This window comes from Cololabis saira, chromosome 16, assembly GCF_033807715.1.
Source record: "Cololabis saira isolate AMF1-May2022 chromosome 16, fColSai1.1, whole genome shotgun sequence".
NCBI classification, from domain to species: domain Eukaryota; kingdom Metazoa; phylum Chordata; class Actinopteri; order Beloniformes; family Belonidae; genus Cololabis; species Cololabis saira.
In genome coordinates, this window is record NC_084602.1 from 25534942 (window position 1) to 25556577 (window position 21636).

The window sequence follows — 21636 nt, forward strand, 5'->3', positions numbered from 1 at the left end:
GTGGGTGGGAATGGAATGCGTGTGTGCATTATGCAGATGAGCCATTTCCCCGCTTTCCGACAACTCCACACACCAAAAGTAAAAACTCGGGGGATGCAGCCCATGCCTACGTGAGCGAGTTAATCTTTATCATGTGTGCCAACGAAAAAATCAAAGGTTTTGTTTACTCTGGAGCCCATCGCTCTGCGCTGATTAACATATCAAAGCCGCGGAGATGACATGGAGGAGAGCTCTCCCACCAGAGCAGACCGCACCGGACCGGACCGGACCGGGGTTGTAATTGCATGCATGTGTCCCTCCACTGACTCGGAGAAGAAATGAAGACGGGGCACCTATCAGAGTTGGAGGGGAGGGGGGGGGCACGGATGGGCATGTCGAGGCATTCTTTAAGGATGAGAGCTGGATGGAGATGAAGAAATCCTTCCAGCTAAACATGCTGTGGAGCTCGTCTGTGTGCAAATATGCGCATCAGTAAACACAACTTCCTATACACACATAAATCAAAGCTGGATCCAGTTTATACGAGGCAGATCTCCTTAAACAAACAGTAGTTTTATCCAGTTTATCATTTATGAGCAATCCGTTTATTAAAGACATATTTGAAGTCGTGGCTATGACGTGAGCGCAAGATTAACACCGGAGTAAGTATTGGTGGGAAGGCTTGATTCAGTTGTTATTGTAACATCTGCTGGGATGGTTCCACAGTGATTGTGAGGTCGGAGAGCCGGCCAGCGGCGGGCCGGCCGCTCGGCCAGTGTAAACTATCTGCTCTGCTTTGATTCTGCATCCCGCACCGCTTAACATCAGCCACCTGCTTCGGCTCAGAGCTCCGACGCTCCCACTCTCTACTTCCATCACTGTATTTATTTTCTCAGCCCGCTTAGCTCGGTCTGTCTTTATTCGAGCGTTCCAAAACCAGTTTCAGGTGAAAGGCGGCCTTCAGTTCTTGGTTCCTCCAGAGGAGGGAGCCATCGGCTCTCGGTGTCCGGCTGCCTCAGCATCAGCATCGCCCCGCTGCCTCCACCTCCCCAAAGCCTGTCTGAGAGCAAGCATCCAACATCAGTTGTCTTTCCTCATTAACTTAACTGTTCAGGCTAATTGGCGAGTCCTGCAGCCGCCGTGAGCGGGACGGGTTTCCTGCGTGTCGCTTTTAGTGCGGCCCATCCAGAGCGCTTAATTAGAGGTGTTGGGGAAAGCCTGGTCCTCGGCTGTCTCAAGTCCCCAGAGTGGGAGATCCCCAGCCATCCAGGTAAACGAGCTGGAAGCAGCATGGCACCCACTAACGCCCTGTAACGCTATACCCACTTCTAAAGGCTCCTGCTCTGCAGCTCCCACTGGACAAACGCCATAATACCTAATGAAGAAGCCCGACGCATTAACTTTTAGAGCAGGGCTTTACCTTGCCAAAACTTTCTCTGGCTTTACGGCTAATTCGGTCATTAGTAATTGTGACCATGTGTAGGCACAAATAAAAATCCTGTGAATTTATAGTTTGTTATAAAAACCTTACTTCTTCTCGTCACCGTGCTCTTCGAGACTGTCCTTTTATGGAGCCACTGTTGCCTTTGTACTTTCACTGCCACTTGATATTTGTGATTATGTCACACGTGTGCTTTTCTAAACTAGATGTGGTGCTTTTTCTTGTGTGTAAATGTATTTATTCATTTCTGAAGTGGGTCACAGCTGTGTGTGTGTGTGTGTGTTTGTCACTATGATGGGTTACAGCAGAGAGAGCCTTTATAACTTTGGTCATCAGAGTAAATCCAGTGATTCACAGTTCTGCTGAGACTAAGTGGCTCATCATCTGATGTCTGTTTCCACGGCTTCAAAAGAGACAATATAATTTTTTACCATCCTCTCATTACTTAAATGAGCTTTTTATTCACTCTTCCTCAGTGTTTAATGCATGCGTCTCAGATGAAGCAACTTTATTCGTTGTAATTTGAAGTTTCTGCCTTCGGCAGAGCGAGTAGAGTGCATTCATGTGTTGCACTGAGTGTTTCTAACTGTTGCACATATCGTGCGGCTTGTTCTCAACACGATGAATTACATCTGTTTTTCTAGATCATCAAGCTGCTGGACGGAAAGCGTTCGCAGACAGTTGGGATCCTCATATCCAGTCTGCACCTGGAGATGAAGGACATCCAGCAAGGTGAGCAACACAGCCCCCAATATGTTCGGCATCATTAGAAGCCTGGGAGCATTATCTTCACCTTCAAGAATCTGATTTACTTTGCGCAGCAACGGCTTAAATTTGCTTTCCTGTCTGACAATAAACTGAGGATGACTCCTGATGAAACGCATATGGAGTTATTTTTAGAGATGAGATCGTGAGCTATGCGGCGGAGGATAAATTCCTACCCCCTTTGACAAGTTAATTTGTAACTTTAGATACTTCTTTTGGAATCGCTCGGGACTGGAGTGGAACTGGGATGGTTTTTCCAGTTGCCACAGTTGGGAAGGAAAATGCCTCAATTAGTCAAAACAAGAGATGGGACAGAGGGATGAAAGCAGCTTTCCAGCTTTTTCTGTCAGGCCTTCTGTGCTGGTTAAGATCAAATTGCCATCTCCTTAATTCGAAGAGCTGCACAGATTGATTGCACGCTTGGTTCCTCAGTGGAAAATGCAGGCACGCGCGCATGCGGCCTCGCGGGTGCGTAAACGCGCAGTGTGAGTGTGTGTGTGAGTGTGTGTGTTGGGGACATCGTAGATGGGCCAGGAATTAGTCCCGTCCTGGGACTGTGGTGGAGAGTGCCTGCCGCCTGCTAGTCTGAGCATGCGGCCAGCAGATCTGTTTATTGTAGCCAGTGACGGTTTCCACAAGCCTAATGGGACTGACACCCCACTAATGATCTAAGCATGTACAAAACCACCTTCCACAGTTAGCAGACACTGTGTTACCACATAAAACTGCCTCTAACGCAGGCCAAAAAAGCACATACACCAGTGCAACCATCTTGTTTAGATTTTTTTTTTTTTTTTTTCTCTCTCCCCCACCCCACCTTTTCCCCTTCAGTGCCTTTCTGTCTGTTCCAGTGTCAGTTTGTGGAGGTGGCTTGGTAAAGAGGCCTGTTCCCACCCAGCATGAGGCTGCTTCCTTGGGCCTTAATGGGAGGTGTATGTGAAATGGACAATTTGAATTTCACAATAAAGGACAGCACCTTGAAAAGCACTTCTAAAGGCCGGCCCTGCCGCTTTGCCTCCCCTTTGTTGCCAAATTAAAAGGACATGGTACATGTAATGTAATTACAGCTACGAGAGCGGTGGGGGGGGCTGAAGGGAAGGCAGCGCTCTGGTTAGGAGAGAGGGGGTCAAAGGCACCCGTTGAAGTGACTGGGGGACCTCAAGGGCCACCATGGTTCAAGGGCAACCCCCCCCCACCTTTACACAGACACACACATACACAGCACCTCACCTCTCTCACACACACACACACACACACACACACACACACAGAGGAGTGAAAAGTGGAAGGAGAGGGTGTGAGGCCGTTGGCAGGCAGGCTTTGATCTGTCGCTGTGGAGAGATATCCGGCTCCCCTCGGATCAGAGTGCTTCTGTGCACACAGGGCCAGGCCCCCCTTTGGTGTGTGATTGACGGCTGCATGGCTGAGGGACTGAATAATCCACTCTAATAAGATGTAGGAAATGGACCTCCAGCGTTTCTTCTCTGATCAGGGGACCACATTGACAGCTTTTCTGATACAGACCAGGTGCAAACCAGAATGCAGTTTGGTTAGCTTGTTAGGTTGCACATCAGGGTGCGATTGGGAAGATTTGATTGCTGAAATGATTGCGTGTCACTGTATTGATATCAGTAATAGCACGTTTTTCATATCAGTGTGATGGTTTATGTATTAGAAGAATGTGTTGTATGACACGTTCACTGACTTTGATTTTGACTTGTATATCTGTGAATAACAAGTGTCTACAGAGTGGGTTTTGTTGTTGCTGTTCTTTTAGAAGTCCTGTAAAGGCCTTTTGAGGTTTTCTTTCTTCTTTCTTTTTTTATTTGTTTGTCACACCAAGTGTCTGATTTAAGAGCAGAGCTCGGCGTGCAGCGCTTCTTAGCTGACACCGACCAGACAGCTGTCAGCTGATCCAGGATCAGTGGAGCCATCCCTCCCATCTCCTCCTCCTCCCCCTCCTTCCATTAGAAAGCAGTAAACCCACAAGACCTCTCCCGGTCTGAACAGGAGCAATGTTTCCTTTTTTCATGTCCATATTTTCTCTTTTTTTTTTTTAATCCTTGCTTTTTTTGCTTTTTTTTTTGCACTTGTTGGCAAAGACAACATCCTGCGCCCTGTTCCTGCACAACTCACCTTCGACTGCCTCCCCTCACCCCCATGCCCCCCCACCACCACCACCACCACCATAATCATTAGTTGGCTGCGGTGGTTCTAGCTGCGGGCTCAGAGGTTAAGCAGTTTCAGGCTTTCTTCTCTGAGCCATGCCGAGGGGTTTCGTCCCCCAGTTCGCTGCCCTGAGAGAGAGGGAGGGGAGGAGAGAAGAGGCTTCTGTGGCTGCAGCATCCACGGCCTGGCCGCGCTGCCAGCTTCACCCCATGTGCCAATATTCAAGGACTGGGGTTTCTATATTGTGCATTTGGATTTGTGGGACAGATGTGGTTCAGTTTACAAGTAGCCCCCAACTTTCGTTTCAATATTCTTTTTTGTTGTTGTCGTTTATGCATTCTTTCTTTCCATTTTTTTTTTTTTTTCACTCAGACGCGAGCATAGGTGCAATATCAATGGCATTACATCTTCAGAAATTGTATTTTTACTGAATTTACCAGCTATGTGTTAATACCTGCAGCTGGTCAGGAGTCTGCTTTAATATTGCTGGAAGATTTTACTTTTGTTACCACTGAAACCAAATTCAAAACAGTGTGACTGCAAAATGGAGTCATTTGTTTGGAAAAATTCAAAGATTCAATGCAATTAGAAATGACCAAGTCATAAAGTTGAGAAATTGCAGTTTAATTTATTTGAAGTTCCTTAATGTCAGATGACTGCAGTTTATGTACCGTTTTGTAATTAAAACATTACAGTACTTTTCCATTTTTCTATGGTTAGTTGTTTATTGAATGTATTTGTTGAAATCATCTTCGTCCTTAACTGAGTTTATTGAACTTGTGTTAATAGCAAAAAAAATCTTTCCATTTTCTTTGATACATACAGTTTGCCACATGCATAACTTTGTGCTGTCAAACTCTTGGCAATAATACGGGGATCTATCTTATCAGCTCACGTCTCTGCTCAGGCTCGTTCGTCACCGTCGGCACCTCAAAGGCGGCTCGCTCGGCCCGACGTTTCTGCCCATTTTCATAAGACTGACTGTTTACAATCACTCTCTTTACTCTTCTCCTTGTCAGCCGTGCTTAACGTGGACAACTCTGTGGTGGATTTGGAGACCGTTGAGGCCTTGTTTGAAAATGTAAGTAACCGTGTCATGATTGTTAGTAAGCGCTGACTGAGGAGGGCGAAGCTTTGTGAACGTTTTGTTTGGTGTCCTTCGCAGAGGGCCACCAGTGATGAGATGGAGAAAATAACGAGGCATTATCAGACCTCCAAAGAAGATGAAGTGAAACTGCTGGACAAACCTGAACAGTAAGATTATTTTTCTGATTTTTTTTGCTTCAATAATGGGGATGCTCTGGTGTTAAAGGTTCAGTGGTATCATAATACATTTGCTGCTGATCCTTATTTATCATTAATTCAGCTAGATATGCATGTAATTACATGTAGCTCAAGCTCAGTGACTCTATAGTTATGTACTAGAAAAGGAGTGATATTTGTATCAGGACCACGTTTGTATTAGGAATGGGTGATATTTTACCGTTCACGATAAACTGTCAAAAACAATCCTCACAATAAGAATTTGTCATCTCAAGGAAGGAAGGAAGGAAGGAAGGAAGGAAGGAAGGAAGGAAGGAAGGAAGGAAGGAAGGAAGGAAGGAAGGAAGGAAGGAAGGAAGGAAGGAAGGAAGGAAGGAAGGAAGGAAGGAAGGAAGGAAGGAAGGAAGGAAGGAAGGAAGGAAGGAAGGAAGGAAGGAAGGAAGGAAGGAAGGAAGGAAGGAAGGAAGGAAGGAAGGAAGGAAGGAAGGAAGGGAGGGAGGGAGGGAGGGAGGGAGGGAGGGAGGGAGGGAGGGAGGGAGGGAGGGAGGGAGGGAGGGAGGGAGGGAGGGAGGGAGGGAGGGAGGGAGGGAGGGAGGGAGGGAGGGAGGAAGGAAGGGAAAAAAAGGGAGGAAGGAAGGAAACAAAGAAAGGAGGAAGGAAGGGAGAAAAGAGGAAGGGAAGAACGAAGGAGAGAGCAGGAGGAAAGAAGGAAGGGAAGAAAGGTAGGAAGGAAATGAGCCAGAAAGAAAGAAAGAAAGATAGATAAATTCCTGTTGATGACGTTTTTGTGTAACAAACATGGCGGATCTGAGAGCGAGATAGATTCATAGTTAAAAAGGTGGAGTTGAATTGGTATTTTTTTTATCGTCATTTTTATCGTTATCGGGATAAATGCCGGAAATTATCGTGATACATTTTTTAGTCCATACCACCCATCCCTAGTTTGTATTTGTACCTAGTTTTTACGACGTGTCTGCAAACTCCAAGCCGGCTGACCCAGCGGTGCCGAGCGTCCCGGCCTTCCCATCTCCATGTTTGACCAGAGCTGTCACTAGAGCGGCCTGAGTCATCCTTACTCAGTGTCTGCCTCCATCAGCGGGGGCTAATCACACAGGATGTTACCGCTCAGCTCCCCTCCGACACGGCACTGTTTACATAAGTCGTCCCGCATCAGGCCAGAGCTACCTTTGATCAGTCTCCATGCGCCGCTCGCTGCTTTCCCTCCACCCGACCCCGCGGACCTTTCAAACCCAGCCGAGCAAGCACCGCTCATGACTATCAGCTGCCCGGCCGCCTGTGAAAAAGCAACATTGACTCAGCCGGGCCGCTCGGGGAAGCTCGGCCTGCCAAGGCCCCTAGATAGTTCTTCCTGTGAGACGTTTTGTTTAATTCTGTCATAACACATCACACCCCATTCCTCCTCCCTCGGCTCCTCCTGCCCCTTTTTTCCTTTTCCAGGTTTCTCTACGAGCTCTCCCGGATTCCTGACTTCGCAGGCCGAGCCCACTGCATCATCTTCCAGTCGGTGTTCCTCGATACCATGTCCTCTTTACGTCGCAAGGTGGAGATCATCTCCAATCTCTGCAAAGTAAGGAAGTCACGTAAACAAGCATGCTTTCACAGGCGACAATAAGCCAGCTGAAGGGTTACAAACAGAACCGTGTGTGTTTTTACCTTAGGAGCTGCTCGAATGCAGTAACCTGCGGGATGTAATGAGTCTAGTCCTGGCCTTCGGGAACTACATGAACGGAGGGAACAGGACAAGGGGTCAAGCTGACGGCTTTGGTTTGGAGATCCTCCCTAAGCTAAAGGATGTCAAGAGCAGGGTAAACGTCACTTAAAAGCTTACTACGGTGCCTCATTCTGGTGAGTGTTACAGTAATGGGCTCCGACATCTTCTTTTATCTTGATTGTCCATCATGTCTCCTTCAGGACAATCGCACCAACCTGGTGGATTATGTTGTTTTATACTACTTGCGCAATTACGATAAAGTAAGTAAGATCAGTTGCATCAAAAAGGTTTTTTTTTCCCCACTGTTTAATCAGCTCAAGACTCCACTTTCATATGTTTTTTTGTTTTCTCCAGCACGCTGGCACAGATAAGAGCGTGTTCCCTCTGCCGGAGCCTCAAGACTTCTTCCAGGGTGCTCAGGTCAAGTTTGACGACCTCGCCAAAGACGTCAGGAAGCTGAAGAGGGATCTAGCCGGTGAGCGGAGCCCTGCTGGATACGCGCTTTCATGTTCACGCACAAGACAAAGGGCTTAGGAACGAAACCAGATTGAGTTTTACTGCTCTGGTCGTCTTCGCTTTATTCCCAATCAGGCGCCGTAATTGTATACACTCGCATCTTTCACCAGAGCAGTTTGAAAAATAAATGCGTCTCCCGCGGAGCCGTCCCGCCCCCTCGCCCGGGAAGGTTTTGACGACGTTTTCAAGGACCTTCAGCAGATTTCTTATTTCCAACTTTCCTAAACATTGTATCCCGACTGCAATCTCGTCATAACACCGAGGCTCTCCTGTTTTGGCACCGATGGCAAAATATTTAGAAACATCATTATGTATTTGCCTCAGGAGATTTTTCTCTTTCTTTTATAAAAGGACTAACAAGCTCCAAACGAAACGATGGCGTTCCATCATCACAGCGACGGTTAGCAGACTTATAAATAAATAAAGTTCGATGAAACGTTCTCGCTGCACCCGAGCCGCGGTGCCGCTCAGCAGCCCAGGCAGCCACTTAGTCTTCGGCAGGGCCGTGCAGAGGTTAAAGGCGATGCCCCGCAGTCCCCGGGTGTCTGTGGTTATTTAAATCAAGCAATAATACGGCATATGAAAGCAATTAGATATGCTCCACGTTGCTGTTAAAGCCCCTCTCTTCTCTGACCTGAGGGAGAAATACAAAGAGTCTACTAAAGTACCCAGACCCACCTCAAGCTGTCACTCATTTATTAGGAAAAATGGAAGACCTGAAGACAATAAATGCAACATAAGGGCTTTCGTATTTGATCTCTGCTGCAGCGCAGTCTGGCACGGGAGTCCTCGGGGGTGTTGGCGTCGCAGGGCCGGCGCTGGGGATTCTGGACGTTTGCTGAGCTCCACCTATGACTCCGACCATTTTTATCCTCTCCAGCCGCCTGGAATAAATATTTATGCCTGGCTATTATAAACCGGCCTAAAGAAGCCAACTGGTCTTAATTATAACGCTAACACAGATCACTTCCATCCGCTACGTGAACGCTGTCTGACACCGAGAAGCGAGCACTGAATCACACTTCGGTTTACATGCGCTGTTTGACTTTGGCGAGCGAGGCGGCCCGCCCCTCACCTGATCCCGCGCTGATCGGCAGCGTCTCGCCCTCCAGACTCGGGTCAAAGGTCAGGAGACTCATTGCCAGCAGTGAGAAAAAGTCACCTTTTCCAGCACATTTCCCCCCAAACTTCACGTTTCCACACGTGCATCCAGCACAGATCTCCTGCAGATACTGTATTTATCTGTGCACGCGGGTGCAGGAGCAGGAGTGGTGACCCGCTCTGCTCGGCTGGTCCCCGGCGATGCTCAGGGGCGGGTCGCCGTCCGCTTGGCTGCCCTCTTCTTCACTGGCCTGTGCAGAAACATGATCCTCTTTTGATGGGGCTTCCTGTTTGGGGAGAGGGTGATGACCTCTCTGCGGGCTCCACTCGGGGGAGAGGGATGAGCGAGAGGCCAGGAGGACCTACTGTAGCACTTTGCACTTTAGACAAATGTCTCACGTTTGGTTTTTACGTCGCATTAAATACGAGCGTTCCATTGCTAAATCCCGTCCAAATTAAAGCTACATATTATTCTTTATGTCAGATATTTAAATGGCCGCGTTAAGACCGGTAACGACATATGAAAAGATTCCTTCAGCTGCTGCGTAATTGGAGCAGACAGACGGGCAGGGATGCAACTGAAATGAAATAGGATCAAATAAAAAGGAACAGTCAGAGCTCATTTGCTGCTCAGGGGAGTTTAGTGTTTCACAGAAGGCCTGGCCCGGGTTAGGCATTCATCGCTCTAGCAAATCAGACAGTGTTCTGATTTTAAATGGCCTTTAATGTCAGGTTCAGGCAGGGCCTTTAGCCTGAGGTCTGTTTTACGACGGGGGCTCCTCTCAGAGCCGCTCGTGTGAAGTCGGCCTGCAGAGGTGCCGTCACCTCCGCTGAGACCGAGCTGCACAAAAGCCATGCAAAGTCGTGAAACTGCGGGACCAATCTGTCCAAAATGATGGTGCAAGAAAAGGACTGCTATTTTTTTTTTTTTAATTTGGAATAGATCTGTGAATCTTTTTTATAAGTTTGTAAATTTTTCCTGAATTGTTGTCATCAGAAAACATGTTTTTACTCATCCTTGGCTCCATTCTTTCAACTAATGTGTGAATTTTGAAGTCATGGTTGGAGCTTCAGTAGAAACCTGAAGGGAGAGTTGTAGTTATTTGTCTGATTTAAGGGGGACGGACAGCAGAGGGAGAGAGACTTACTTTTTCCTTGCTGAGGCAATTCTTGGCTGGCTGGGCCGAGGGGATATAGTTTTTTTTTATCCCTCAGAAAGGAGAGTTCAGACTTTCTGCTGGAACTGAAGACTATTGGGGGATCAGTGAGAGGATTCAGTTTCCAGGTATAAATAACTCTGCTGGGACTTGAGCCCTTTACTGGTTTAACATCTGAAAATTTGCCCCAACAGATGACGTGTGGTACGTCCCCTCTCCTCCCCTCTAGGTAGCTGTCGTTTGTTTACCCTCTCACTGATGCATAGCTTCAGGGATCGGAGGTTATTGCTACGTTTGGCTGCTAAATCCATCCATCAAATAGCTGGAGTGGAGATTTTTGTGGTGTCTTTATGCATTTTTGACAGTTTTCTTTAAATCACGCTTTAATTTGCCGGTAGCTGCAGCAGGGGCCTCCTGCTTCCTGCCTGATATGTTGAGAACATATTAAAACGCCAGTGGCACAGGCAGCAGAAATGTTTGGCGTCCTTGCTTCTTTATCTTCCCTTTAATTCCGCTTTTACCCTCAATCGTTGACGTGTGGCTTCAAACTTCACACAGCCGATACACTACGGTGTTTTTTTTTCAGCGTTGGTCAACGTTTGCAAGTCTCTGCTGACTGTTTTGGGACATTTGCCACGCGCATTTATCTGCTCAGAGTTTTCCTGTACACTGTAATTCAAATCGCTCTCAAGGGACAGACAAAGAAAAAACAACGAATATGAACGATTTTCTCTGGTTTAGTTGTTTTAGCGCAACCCATAAAACTTTAGCTGGTTTTCTTAATGATTTAGTCACGAATGAAACAGAAACCCTCTGTTTACTGATGTCAGCGATCCGTTATTATGGACTTTATTAGCAGTAGCCGTTCCAGAACTGCTGATTGTGTTGGTCCTCCGCTGTAACCCAGGAAGGGCTTTAAAGATTGGAGCCGGGGCTCCCGTTATGATCCCGACCGTGGTGATAAACGGCTCCCCTGTGGCTCCGTGAGTGGACGGGCCGGGCCATCAGCAGGCCGCAGCTGCTGCACTTGTGTAGGTTTTGATTTATCTTTTTGATTTTTTGGATGTACTGTAATGAAGTCTAGTCGGTTTGCTATCACGTGACCGCCTTAGATGCTTTGTTTTGCTCGGTGAGTTTAGATTTTTTTTTTTTTTTTTCCGGCTTTCAATGATTTTCATTGATTTTATGCATCTCTGAATTATTAATTACACTTTAATTGAATGTTTTAATGACAAAATCACAAGATTTTCTTTATTTTAAAAGCGTTAGGGTCGATTCCTCTGAAAGACGTTAAAACTGACATTTGACTACGACAACAGATTAAAGCAAACATTTTTACTGTCTAACTGTCCCTTTTGTCCTTCATCTAGTTTTGACAGTATTTATATTGACTCACTGCTCCGCTTATGCACTTTACTTGCATAAAACAAAAGCCTCTTTTCATCAAAGGCCTGTAGTATTTCAGGTTTTTCTGTCTGTCCTGATGGCGTCACTCGGGCACTAACAGGAGAATCCTCCCTGTGAACACACTTTTTGAAAAAAAAAAAAAAAAGAGACAATGTCTCAAATTGAAGCTTTTAGTTTTTATTCTCAACAGCTGTTGCGTTTTTGTGGGCTTCCTCTTTGCGGCCTTCGCTGTCTGGACCACATTTGGAAGCGAGCTGCGTCTAAATTGTAGCCTTGCTGTTTTGAACACTGTTTTAATAGGTCCGTTTGAGTCGGGGGATTTCTGCTGAGGAAACGTGGTTTATCCAAACAGAATATTTTGAATGCTGTGTTTATATGGTTGCTGATTTCTGTTTTTTATTTGGCAACTGCCAGCTCTCGCCGTATTTAAAGGGTCCTGGCATCCAGACCGCGAGGCTGTACCTAATTACTTCTCGATTATAATGCTTGCGTGTCATGTTTCCTCCTTAATTTGAAAAGACATCTAATAAATAAAAGATGTAACAGCTGAGGTATAGTCTGTTGCAGGTGCAGCAGCTCTCCTGCAAACAAAGCCAGAGACAAACTGGCATGTTAAAGCAGCGACACGAGCAGCAAAGCGAGACGGCGGCCAGACCTGTTAACGTTGTTGTTCTGTTGTGGATGCAGTCATAGGCAAGGCGAGGTATTTATAGCAGCCATTAATGACTTACAGGTTGGAGGATTGTGCCAAAGTTCTTTCACCAGGCGCCTGTGTGTATTTGAACCTTGGGCTTACAGTGGAGAGGAAATGGGGAAATGTTCGACTGGAGCTCACTCGGTCACGGCTGTTTCCTCTAAGCTCGTGTGAGTTGGATCATTTGGCACGGCAGCGGAAAAAAAGCCATCCTAGTACCGCGAACACATCTGCCGCACTCACGTGCTCAGAGAGGACTGGAGGATGGAGCACGACGCCGCTTTACTGCAGCGCAGCGCAAAATGATTTCATTTATTAGACCGTAAAGAGCCGTAGAGAAATCAGAAACTGGAGCAACATGTTACACAACTTATTAGGTGGAAGTGGTTTAAAGTTTCAGACCTGTTAGTAGCAGGTGAAATGAGCAGATTACCGGGAAAAAAAGTGTAACATCAGTTTAACCTTTCTAATTTACACAGAAAAACAATCATTCACTGTGTGAGGAAATTAAAGGCACATAAATAAAGTAAGCTTATAGACAGAGTATAGAATAAAACAGCCATACTGAAGATCCATTAATTATTTTTTTAATGTATTTTAGCCCTGAATAAGTAACTTTTCTACCAAAACCTTTCAGATTTAACAAAAATGTGAAGAAGCGAGCGCTCTGAGACGACATCTGTGTTTGATGTTGCAGGCGTATGACTCGAAACGAACGTTCAGCAACCGGTGAATCGAGTCCATTTGCATCAGTTTGTTTGGAAAGAATAAATTTGCTGGTGTAGTAACAATGAGAAGTGGTGGTGCGGGCTGTAAAACAGAGCGGAAAATAGGAAACAGGCAAATAAACACAAAAGAGAACAGTCCAATGCTGCATACTTCATTCAAGGCTGAATAAGAAAAATAAAAATAAAAACCTGTATCCAGATTTGGATTTAAAACCTCAGGCAAAGAATCTAGTGTTACCGCTGTTGGAGGATGTTCATTGAGCTGTTTCATTTTGTTGGAAAAGAAAACATTCAAGACTTGTGAAATATGCCTTCAATAAAATCATATGAATGGCATTTGTTTCTGATAGAAATGAGGAAGATGTTGGAGACTCGCGTAAGTTTCCGCTGCTACTTTTTGTCACAGCTTGAGCTCATCCAGGCATCGACTTCACTAATAAAAAGCAATCATCTTCATTAGTCGGGTTCCAGCTTTGTTGTAAAGCCGCTCGCAGACACTCGCTTGGGTCTAGATGTGGACTGCATCTCCGGCCGAGATTAGTCTTTTTCTAAACGAAAGTTCAGATGCGAGATGCATCATCATCATCGTCATCGTCACCAAGCCTCGTTCAGTTTGATGTGTTGAGGAAAGTAAAGTGCAGCCACTGCAAATCCCTTTTTCCATGCAGCAGTCTTCACAAAGCCCACTGGACATGCACCAAATAAAGTTTTACTGCATACTGTTGCCCATTGCAGATTTATAATTCATCACTGAATGTTACTATTGTAATAATGATGATTTACATTTGGCTTTTCTCTGTATAAATATTTTCTTCGGCCAGTTTCTTGCAGCTCAGTTGTGACAGCGACTCCCGTTTCTTCTTATTTGTTTTTCATTTCTTTTGTCGTACCTTTTCTAATGTCAGCGCACAATGCTCCAAGTTTTCCATCCTGACAAACAGGCGAGATCTGTTTGTTTCTTTTTTCTTCTTTTCCATTTTTCCATCTTCTTTCGACTCGCTCCGAATGTCGAACCGAGCTGACGGGGAACAGCCAACATCTTTAGCCGCAGCCCGTGCTGAATGACCTCCTGTCCTTCAGCTTTACCTGACAGCTCTCTTGTCAAGTTTCCCGTCCGTCAGCGAGGCGGAGCAGCTAATAAAGATCTGCAGCCGCGTTCGCTTAACTGCCCACTCGTTTGCATGCTGACATTTGCAGCTATTGCATGTACAAGTGCAAATTAAAAGATGATTCCGTTGTTTTTTTCCCTTCAACTCGATTCAAAGTTTGCCATAAATGACAGCTTTATTTTTTGCGGTGTGTTTCCCCAAGAAGATTCAGCTATTTCAGTTAAATATTTAATTTATTTATTCATTCCATTCACGTCAAAATTGTTGGAGAGAGCATAACAACGCAACACTACTATGAATCTATGTATCTAGATATAAATAGATATAAATACACATACATTTTGAACATGTAGAACCCCTTGTAAATCTATATACATAAGTGAATCTGTTTTCAATGAATGTACACAAAATAAATGAATCTAAACCGAATGTGCAAATATATATATATATATATATATATATATATATTTGTGTGTGTAAAGCTGATTTAGTCCTAACCCTTCTTAAGTAATCCATAATTACAAGTTACATTCAGCCAGTTTACTGAGTCTTATGAATATATGAAAAAAAATCCTAAAATCATTTGTTATGATTTGCATATTTTCTATAAAACAAAATGTCTAGTACCTATCAAAGTGTAGCGAGTCCATATTTTTTGCCAGCTGTTGAAGGAAACAAACAAAGAAAACAAGCTGCAAAAAAACAAAAAGGTTTGTCTGCTTGTTTTTCCTCTTGAGCCAGATGAAGTTGGCCAGTCATGTCCTTTTTGATTTACACATGTTGATTCCACAACGGCAACAATAATTAAGATGTTATTTAGTGTTACTGTGGACCGTCGGTCTCTGGTCTGCGTGTCGTTGGACACGGCTTACAAAGTCCCGTTGGCCGGCTACCGGCGTCGGCCAGCAGGGAATTTCAATCTGGTGGGATGTGTCCGTATATCCATGTCACATACATAAGTACCACAGATACACGTCCATAAATCACGATTAGTGCCTTCACCACCCCAGAAATAGCAAGCAATAACTCACTACACCCTTTTCTACTCTTTGCACCTTCATTCCTGCGGTTTCTGCAGACCAATAATCATTTCTCTCACTTTTTTATTTTTCCCCCTTTACCAGCTTGTGAGAAGGAAGTGCAGAAAGTGTGCGCCAACTCCTCCGAGGAACACCTGCAGCCATTCAAGGAAAAGATGGAGGCCTTCGTATCTACTGGTACGTCTGGCGGCGTCATAAATGTCACTGCTTGAACATTACTCATCATTTGTTCTTCATTTTGTGGGCTTTATTTTTGTCACTTAAGTTATGGAGGAAAAAAAAATTGATTTTCTCATAAAACACTTGACATATGTTATTTTCTTGTGCATGAAAGCTGAAGCCGTCGCACCACAGAGCTGCCAACAGAAACAGAAGTCAGACATTACCACGGAAACTCGACGCATTAAATCACTGCTGTAGCTACAAGCTGCCAAAATGACTTGTCACCTAGTTTTAAAATAAAAACTTTTGCGTAATCTGGCTCGTTTTAACTGATCGTCGTCACTAAATAATCACTCCCACTGAGAGCGCTGGAGGAACGTCAGTCACAGTGAGGGATGAGCTGCTTTAATCTCTCCCACTCCCCCCAAATCATGCACAATGACACTCTTGCGTCCGCGCCGTCAGATAGGAGTAATGGATGCTTGCGCTCAGCCCCGGCTTGTCTTCTGTGGTGTTAAGAAAATTCTCAGTGTCTTCAAAGATTCGTTTGGACGGAGGATTTGATGAAACGGGCGGTGCGGAGCTGGAAAGGCCCCGTTTCCACCCAGACTCGCAGTGTGAAACCTTTTATGATGAAGAAGGAGACGTCATTGTTTTAGGCGGAGCTCTGTTTGGTGGAGAAGGTTGTTCTCGCTGAGCGAGGGCATCTCTGCGCAGTGAAAGACGGCACGAGGACGGGGAACCTTACAGGCCTGTAGAAAGGATCACATTGCCCCTAACGTGGTTCTCACGTACTCGCAGCTTCCATAAAGCTGGCGGGGCATCTCTGGCCGCGGCCTTGTAAAGCCCGGCTGGCCCTGGCCTGGTCACCGCCGGGGACCACCGTGACGGGAGCGGAGATTCCCCAAGATGCTGATCGTCTCACTGACTGTCCGCTTTCTGACCCGGACACCGGCGGCCCCCTGCTGCTCCGGTGGTTTCCCACAGTAAACGTGCAACACACTGTTAAACTGCGTTGCAGGTTGAGTCATGGTTTCTTTCTTTGCTTTTATCACGTCTTCAAATAGCTCTCGGGTTCATGACATGTCTGAAAACCCACCAAAACCTTCAGAGTCAATTAAACTAGGGATTAAAAGGCAGGGCCTGTGTTGGTGCGTGCATGTGCCACCATGGGTTGTGGCTCACGCGGCATCAATGTGACGGTCAAGCAGGATTTGTGGCTCAACAGCCTTCAGGTTTTAGTTTTTTTGTGGCTCTAGTGGCCCTTTATTCAAGTTGCAGACAGGAAGGGGGTAGGGATGGGCGGTATGGACTAAAAAATGTATCACGATAATTTCTGGCATTTATCCCGATAACGATAAAAATGACGATTAAAAAAAAATACCAATTCAACTCCACCTTTTTAACTATAAATCTATCTCACTCTCAGATCCGCCATGTTTGTTACACAAAAACGTCATCAACGGGAATTTATCCTTTTTTCTTTCTTTCTTTCTTTCTTTCTTTCTTTTTCTTTCTTTCCTTCTGGCTCATTTCCTTCCTTCCTTCCTTCTTTTTCCCTTCCTTCCTTCCTTCCTTCTTTCCTCCTGCTCTCTCCTTCCTTCTCCCCTTCCTCTTTTCTCCCTTCCTTCCTCCTTTCCTTGTTTTCTCCCTTCTTTCTCCCCTTTCCTTCCTTGTTTTTTTCCCTTCCTTCCTTCTTTCCTCCTGCTCTCTCCTTCCTTCTTCCCTTCCTCTTTTCTCCCTTCCTTCCTTGTTTCCTTCCTTCCTTCCTTCCTTCCTTCCTTCCTTCCTTCCTTTCTTCCTTCCTCCCTTCCTCCTGCTGCTGCTCTCTCCTTCCTTCTTCCCTCCCTCCCTCCTTCCTTCCTTCCTTCCTTCCTTCCTTCCTTCCTTCCTTCCTTCCTTCCTTCCTTCCTTCCTTCCTTCACGTACGTTGTGCGTGGATTTAACACAGAACCATAAATCCGACTTTACACAAAAACGTCATCAACGGGAATTTATCGTTTTTATCGCGAGATACAAATTCTTACCGTGGGGAATTATTTTGACGGTTTATCGTGAACGGTAAAATATCGCCCATTCCTAGTAGAGAGAGAGAATGGGGATGACATTGATGATTCGAACCTGCGACCGCTGCAGGAGGACTGTAGCCTCGGTATATGAGCCACTTGCTTAACCCACTGCACCACCAAGCAGCACAGCCTTCAGGTTTAACCCCGGCTGGATGGAGCTTCACCTCTTACCTAGTATCCATCGCCACTCACCCTGCTGCTGGACGAAGGTCACGAGAGGTCGTCAGTGTCCTCGTGTAACGCCAGTAGTTCCCTCGACAGTAACAGCACCTTCGTCTTCACATGACTGAGACGCGTTGTGTACAGATCTATCTACTGACGCTATGAACAGAAACAGACCTCCAGTTTGTTGAATTCGCATCAAAGTGCAGGCCACAATTTGAGAAAGTGGTACCAGAAACCGTCAGTCAACGTGGTTCTGCTGCCTCCGCCGCTCCCACATGTTTTTCCACTTGTGACTTTGGGGGAAGGAACTCTTTAGCATTTTGTGCTCGAGTTGCCGATCCGTTTGGACCCGGGGTCCCTCGGCACTTTAAATCGGGAGGCGTTTGTTGCCAAAACAGCTACTGCAAACCAACATTGTTTGTTACTCTCTCACCCGTTAACTTCGGTCGGTGTCTCGGTCCATTTGAGAGGCTTTAAAACCATCGTGGCCGCCGTTGTCTACGGGACCACAACGGCAATCCGGAGGAGAGGGGGGTACATGCAAGAAGAGTTTTTCATAAGTGAAATTCCCTGAGCTGTCACACCTTGCTTTGGCATAAGCGGCGTATTATGAACATTTATAACGGCTTCATTACTTCAAAAGATAAAAAAGAAAAGCACCTCTCTTACATCAAAGAGCTGCTGAGGCTGTTAAACTCTGGCTCATCATTGGACGCTCTGATTCATGTGTCATGCACATGATTTTACATATTGAAATGAACCTCTAAGAGGGGAAAAAAATCTCTCCGGTCTCCGGTTAAACAAACAAAAGCTGAAGTCTGTCCTCGGCACCGTCTCTCGGGGTCCTGCGAGTGAACCCAAACACCCTGCTCTCCGCCTCTTAAACGTGCCTGCGTGATCTCTCCCAGATCTAGATCCAGTGATCTGTCCTCTCGTTCGGCAGCTCCCGCTTCTTTCCCGTCACCGTGTTTGCCTAGATACAGTACACCCCTCCGGGATTGGCCTTTTCTCTCGTGTTTGATTTGTTTTCCGCGGATCCGCTCTAAACTCATTGTTTATCTGATTGTCTGGACTGCATCATCTCTTCGGCAGTTTGTTTCTCATAACACTCTTTATTCTGCACATTCTCCAAAGTCGGGACAAAAAAACCCCAAAGCTCCCAGATGACAACATCATTTTTAACACGTCCCATCAGCCACCTTTCACTCTCTGAAACATCTGGGGACACTTGTAAGTTTTTCATGTTGAATATACGCCATGACTAATTGGGAGCAAAAAAAAAACAAAAATCCTGCTTTTAATCTCAACCTTGTCACATTTCACTGACTTTCCGCGGAAAATACTTGTGCATCATCACACATCCGTGCGCTTTCATTGTTGCCAGTGAGTCAGAACAAGCAACCGAACTTCCACTTATTTAGATGACCGGGAATGACGTACGCGAGGTAGAATGTGCGCATAATAAGTATGCAAAGGAAGCTGTTTTTGATAAAGCCTTTAAAAGGCATCTGCGTTCAAAAAGAGATGAATGAGGCTGGGCTTTTTTTTTTTTTTTTTTTTGTTTTGTTTTATGGAAATGTTCAGCATCCCTCATAGACGGCTCCTCATCTCTTTGTTATCTGGCTGCCGGGGAAAGCGGCAGTTTGGAAAAGAGTGACAGGGTTTAAGAGCCCTAATTTATTGTCCCGCTCAGCATGCACGTCTCATAACTTTCTAGTTAGCGACTAGTGGTTTCATGTTTACACGTGGAGCGGAGGAAGAGGAAACTTCACACACTCTCTATCTGGAGCGGTCTCTTTTCTCGGAGCCTCTCGGCTCCTGTGCCACCTCTGCAGTCACACCAGAGGGACCTCAGGCGCCAGCCCGACCCCCACTGAGACTAACACCATTGGTCACGCCCCCCCCCCTTTTTTTTTATTCCAGACGTGGCCACCCCCCCGCCTCCTCCACCTTCATTAGGTTTACCCAACAAAAACGTGTAAAAAAAAAAAAAAAAAGGAGTAAAAGTAAAAGGGGTTGTTGATCGCAGGCTTTTCGCTCACCTTCTCCCAAAAGACCCCCAAACCTGCCTTTGAACAATTTTTTGGAGACTTCCCCCTCTTAAATCTTCAAGTAGGAAAGGTCCCCCATCATTGTAAAAAAAAGGATGAATCTGGAAAAATGCAATAAATCTGAGATCACAGGCACTCTCTGGCCCTAGATAAATTCTTGCACCTCAGCCTGGCCCGCCACACACATCTGCCTTGCATTTAGACACTTTTACATGGCAGAGGTCCACGGAGCCTCCAGTTCCCAAGCCCCTCTGCCTCGGCCGCAACACTCGCATGTATGTCAACACTCCCGCGGCTCCGCGAGCGGACCGCCGCTGCCCGCCCGCCCCCCCGAAAGCCCGGGGCGTCACACGCTCCGCACTCCGGAGCATCAACACGCAGAGGCACGTCAAACTTTACAACGTGCTTAACGGTCACTTGAGTGACGTGTTGAACGTGTCTCATCCCCGAGCTCCTCTTCTGCGACCCCCCCCCCCATCGACTGATAACTGACCCGTTGAACACGGCGCCCTCCTGTGGAGCCGGAGAGGCCGTCGTTTCAAGCATCATTATCTTATCCATCAGGTGTCTTGATGTGTTTTTGTGTTCTGTGTTGCAGCCCAGAAGGACCACTCTGCCGAGGACGACCGTCTCCAAGCGGCTCAGAAAAGGTAGGAAGCCAACGGCGTCGAGAGCACGCCAACAAGTGCAGGAGGAAGATGTTTGTTTTTTCTCGCATGTTTCCGAGAGATAACGCGGCTGCTATCAGATAACACTGATGTGAACTGTTTGCGTGGCCGATATTGACAGCAGCTGATAACGTCTCCAGAAGGATGAAGGAGCGTTTGTCTGCTTTGGTGAAAGAGCGAGCCGGTGACCGGGCGGGATGGTTTAAATCTCCCGGCTCGGGCAAGAATACATCTCTGCTAACATCTAGGCCCTTTTTTAAATGTACAATTAAGGCAAACAAATGTCCTGGGAGCTCAGCAGAGACAGCAGCGGGCTTCCACGTCGGCGCGTAAACCTGGACGCCCCCGAGTCTCCTCCCCTGCGGCTCCGATCACTCTTATCTGCCATGTTTTGTGCAGAAGACTCCCAGGAGGTTTTCTGAGAGGCAACGTGATTTACGGGCGAGACGCGCTGGCAGCCGCCGAGCTCGCTGTCCAAGCGGAGTCATATCTGGAACGCCTCATATTGGAAAAAGATGGTGGAGCAGACAAACAAAGCAAATAGATTATTTTTTTGCCTTGTTTAGATAAAGAGCAGAGTTGTTTGCTTTATGTCGAAACGCTCCAACTTCCACAATAAATCATGCGAGCGCATAAAGGAGAGGGCCCAAAGACAGCGGACACAAGAAAAATGAAAGCCATAAACAGTTAAAAAGCTGATTGTTTGAGACAACGGCGTAGCTCGGCGAGTGGTTCTGATCCGCTCTGCTTTCCGTTTGAGCCAAGAGAATCGCTGCAGGTTTTCATTGTCGGCCTTAGTCCCTCCCCAACCGTGGAGTGGTATATTTCCATCCACCAAAGCCGGCATGCATCGTTCATGAGCGACGCCGCCACAGCGGAGGTGTTGAGCTCGGAGGAGAGTATTGATCAAAAGGCCCCCAGCTGACAGCACCTTCACCTTTGATGGAGTCTTCCTTCAGTTTCACCTAAACAGGGAGGCTGCTTGAGCGGCGCTAGGTAACGCAGGAGGGAGGCGGAGGGGGGGGGGTTCTCCCGCTCAGGTTCCCACAGAGCCACCTCATAAAAGTGACACGCTGTTGATGAATATGGGCGTCGGCGGGCTCGCCGGGCCCTGGGTGGGCTCTGACATCTGTGCTGGATGAGGGATGCTCGCACAAATAGCAATGGCAAGAATAATGCTGAAAGAAATGAGCAGCCCTAGCAGATACTTCCACCTCCACCCGCTCGCCCAAGGCTCTCGCTGAGCCACAGCGGCCGGCGCGGATCAGGACGATTCACAAGAACTCAACCTCAAGATCTTTATCCCACTGTGGCTGCACTTAGCAGTTATTCAATTATTGCTTTTTTGATTAATGTATAAAAAAACAAAAGAGCATTATTTGATTTTAAAGAGTTGCACAAAAAGATTAAAAAGAAATCA

The 21636-nt window shown here is 46.4% G+C and overlaps 1 protein-coding gene across 2 annotated transcripts in view; it reads left to right on the forward strand.

The window, feature by feature from the left end:
- Window positions 1-21636, forward strand: part of LOC133462783 (formin-1-like) — a 58628-nt gene that overhangs the window by 30608 nt on the left and 6384 nt on the right. For both annotated transcript variants that reach the window (XM_061744223.1, XM_061744224.1), the window contains 9 exons: window positions 2065-2152; window positions 5374-5435; window positions 5520-5608; window positions 7076-7205; window positions 7297-7443; window positions 7550-7609; window positions 7704-7824; window positions 15186-15278; window positions 20147-20198. In XM_061744223.1, coding sequence (XP_061600207.1) covers window positions 2065-2152; window positions 5374-5435; window positions 5520-5608; window positions 7076-7205; window positions 7297-7443; window positions 7550-7609; window positions 7704-7824; window positions 15186-15278; window positions 20147-20198 — 842 coding nt within the window. The remainder of the gene's footprint in view (window positions 1-2064; window positions 2153-5373; window positions 5436-5519; window positions 5609-7075; window positions 7206-7296; window positions 7444-7549; window positions 7610-7703; window positions 7825-15185; window positions 15279-20146; window positions 20199-21636) is intronic.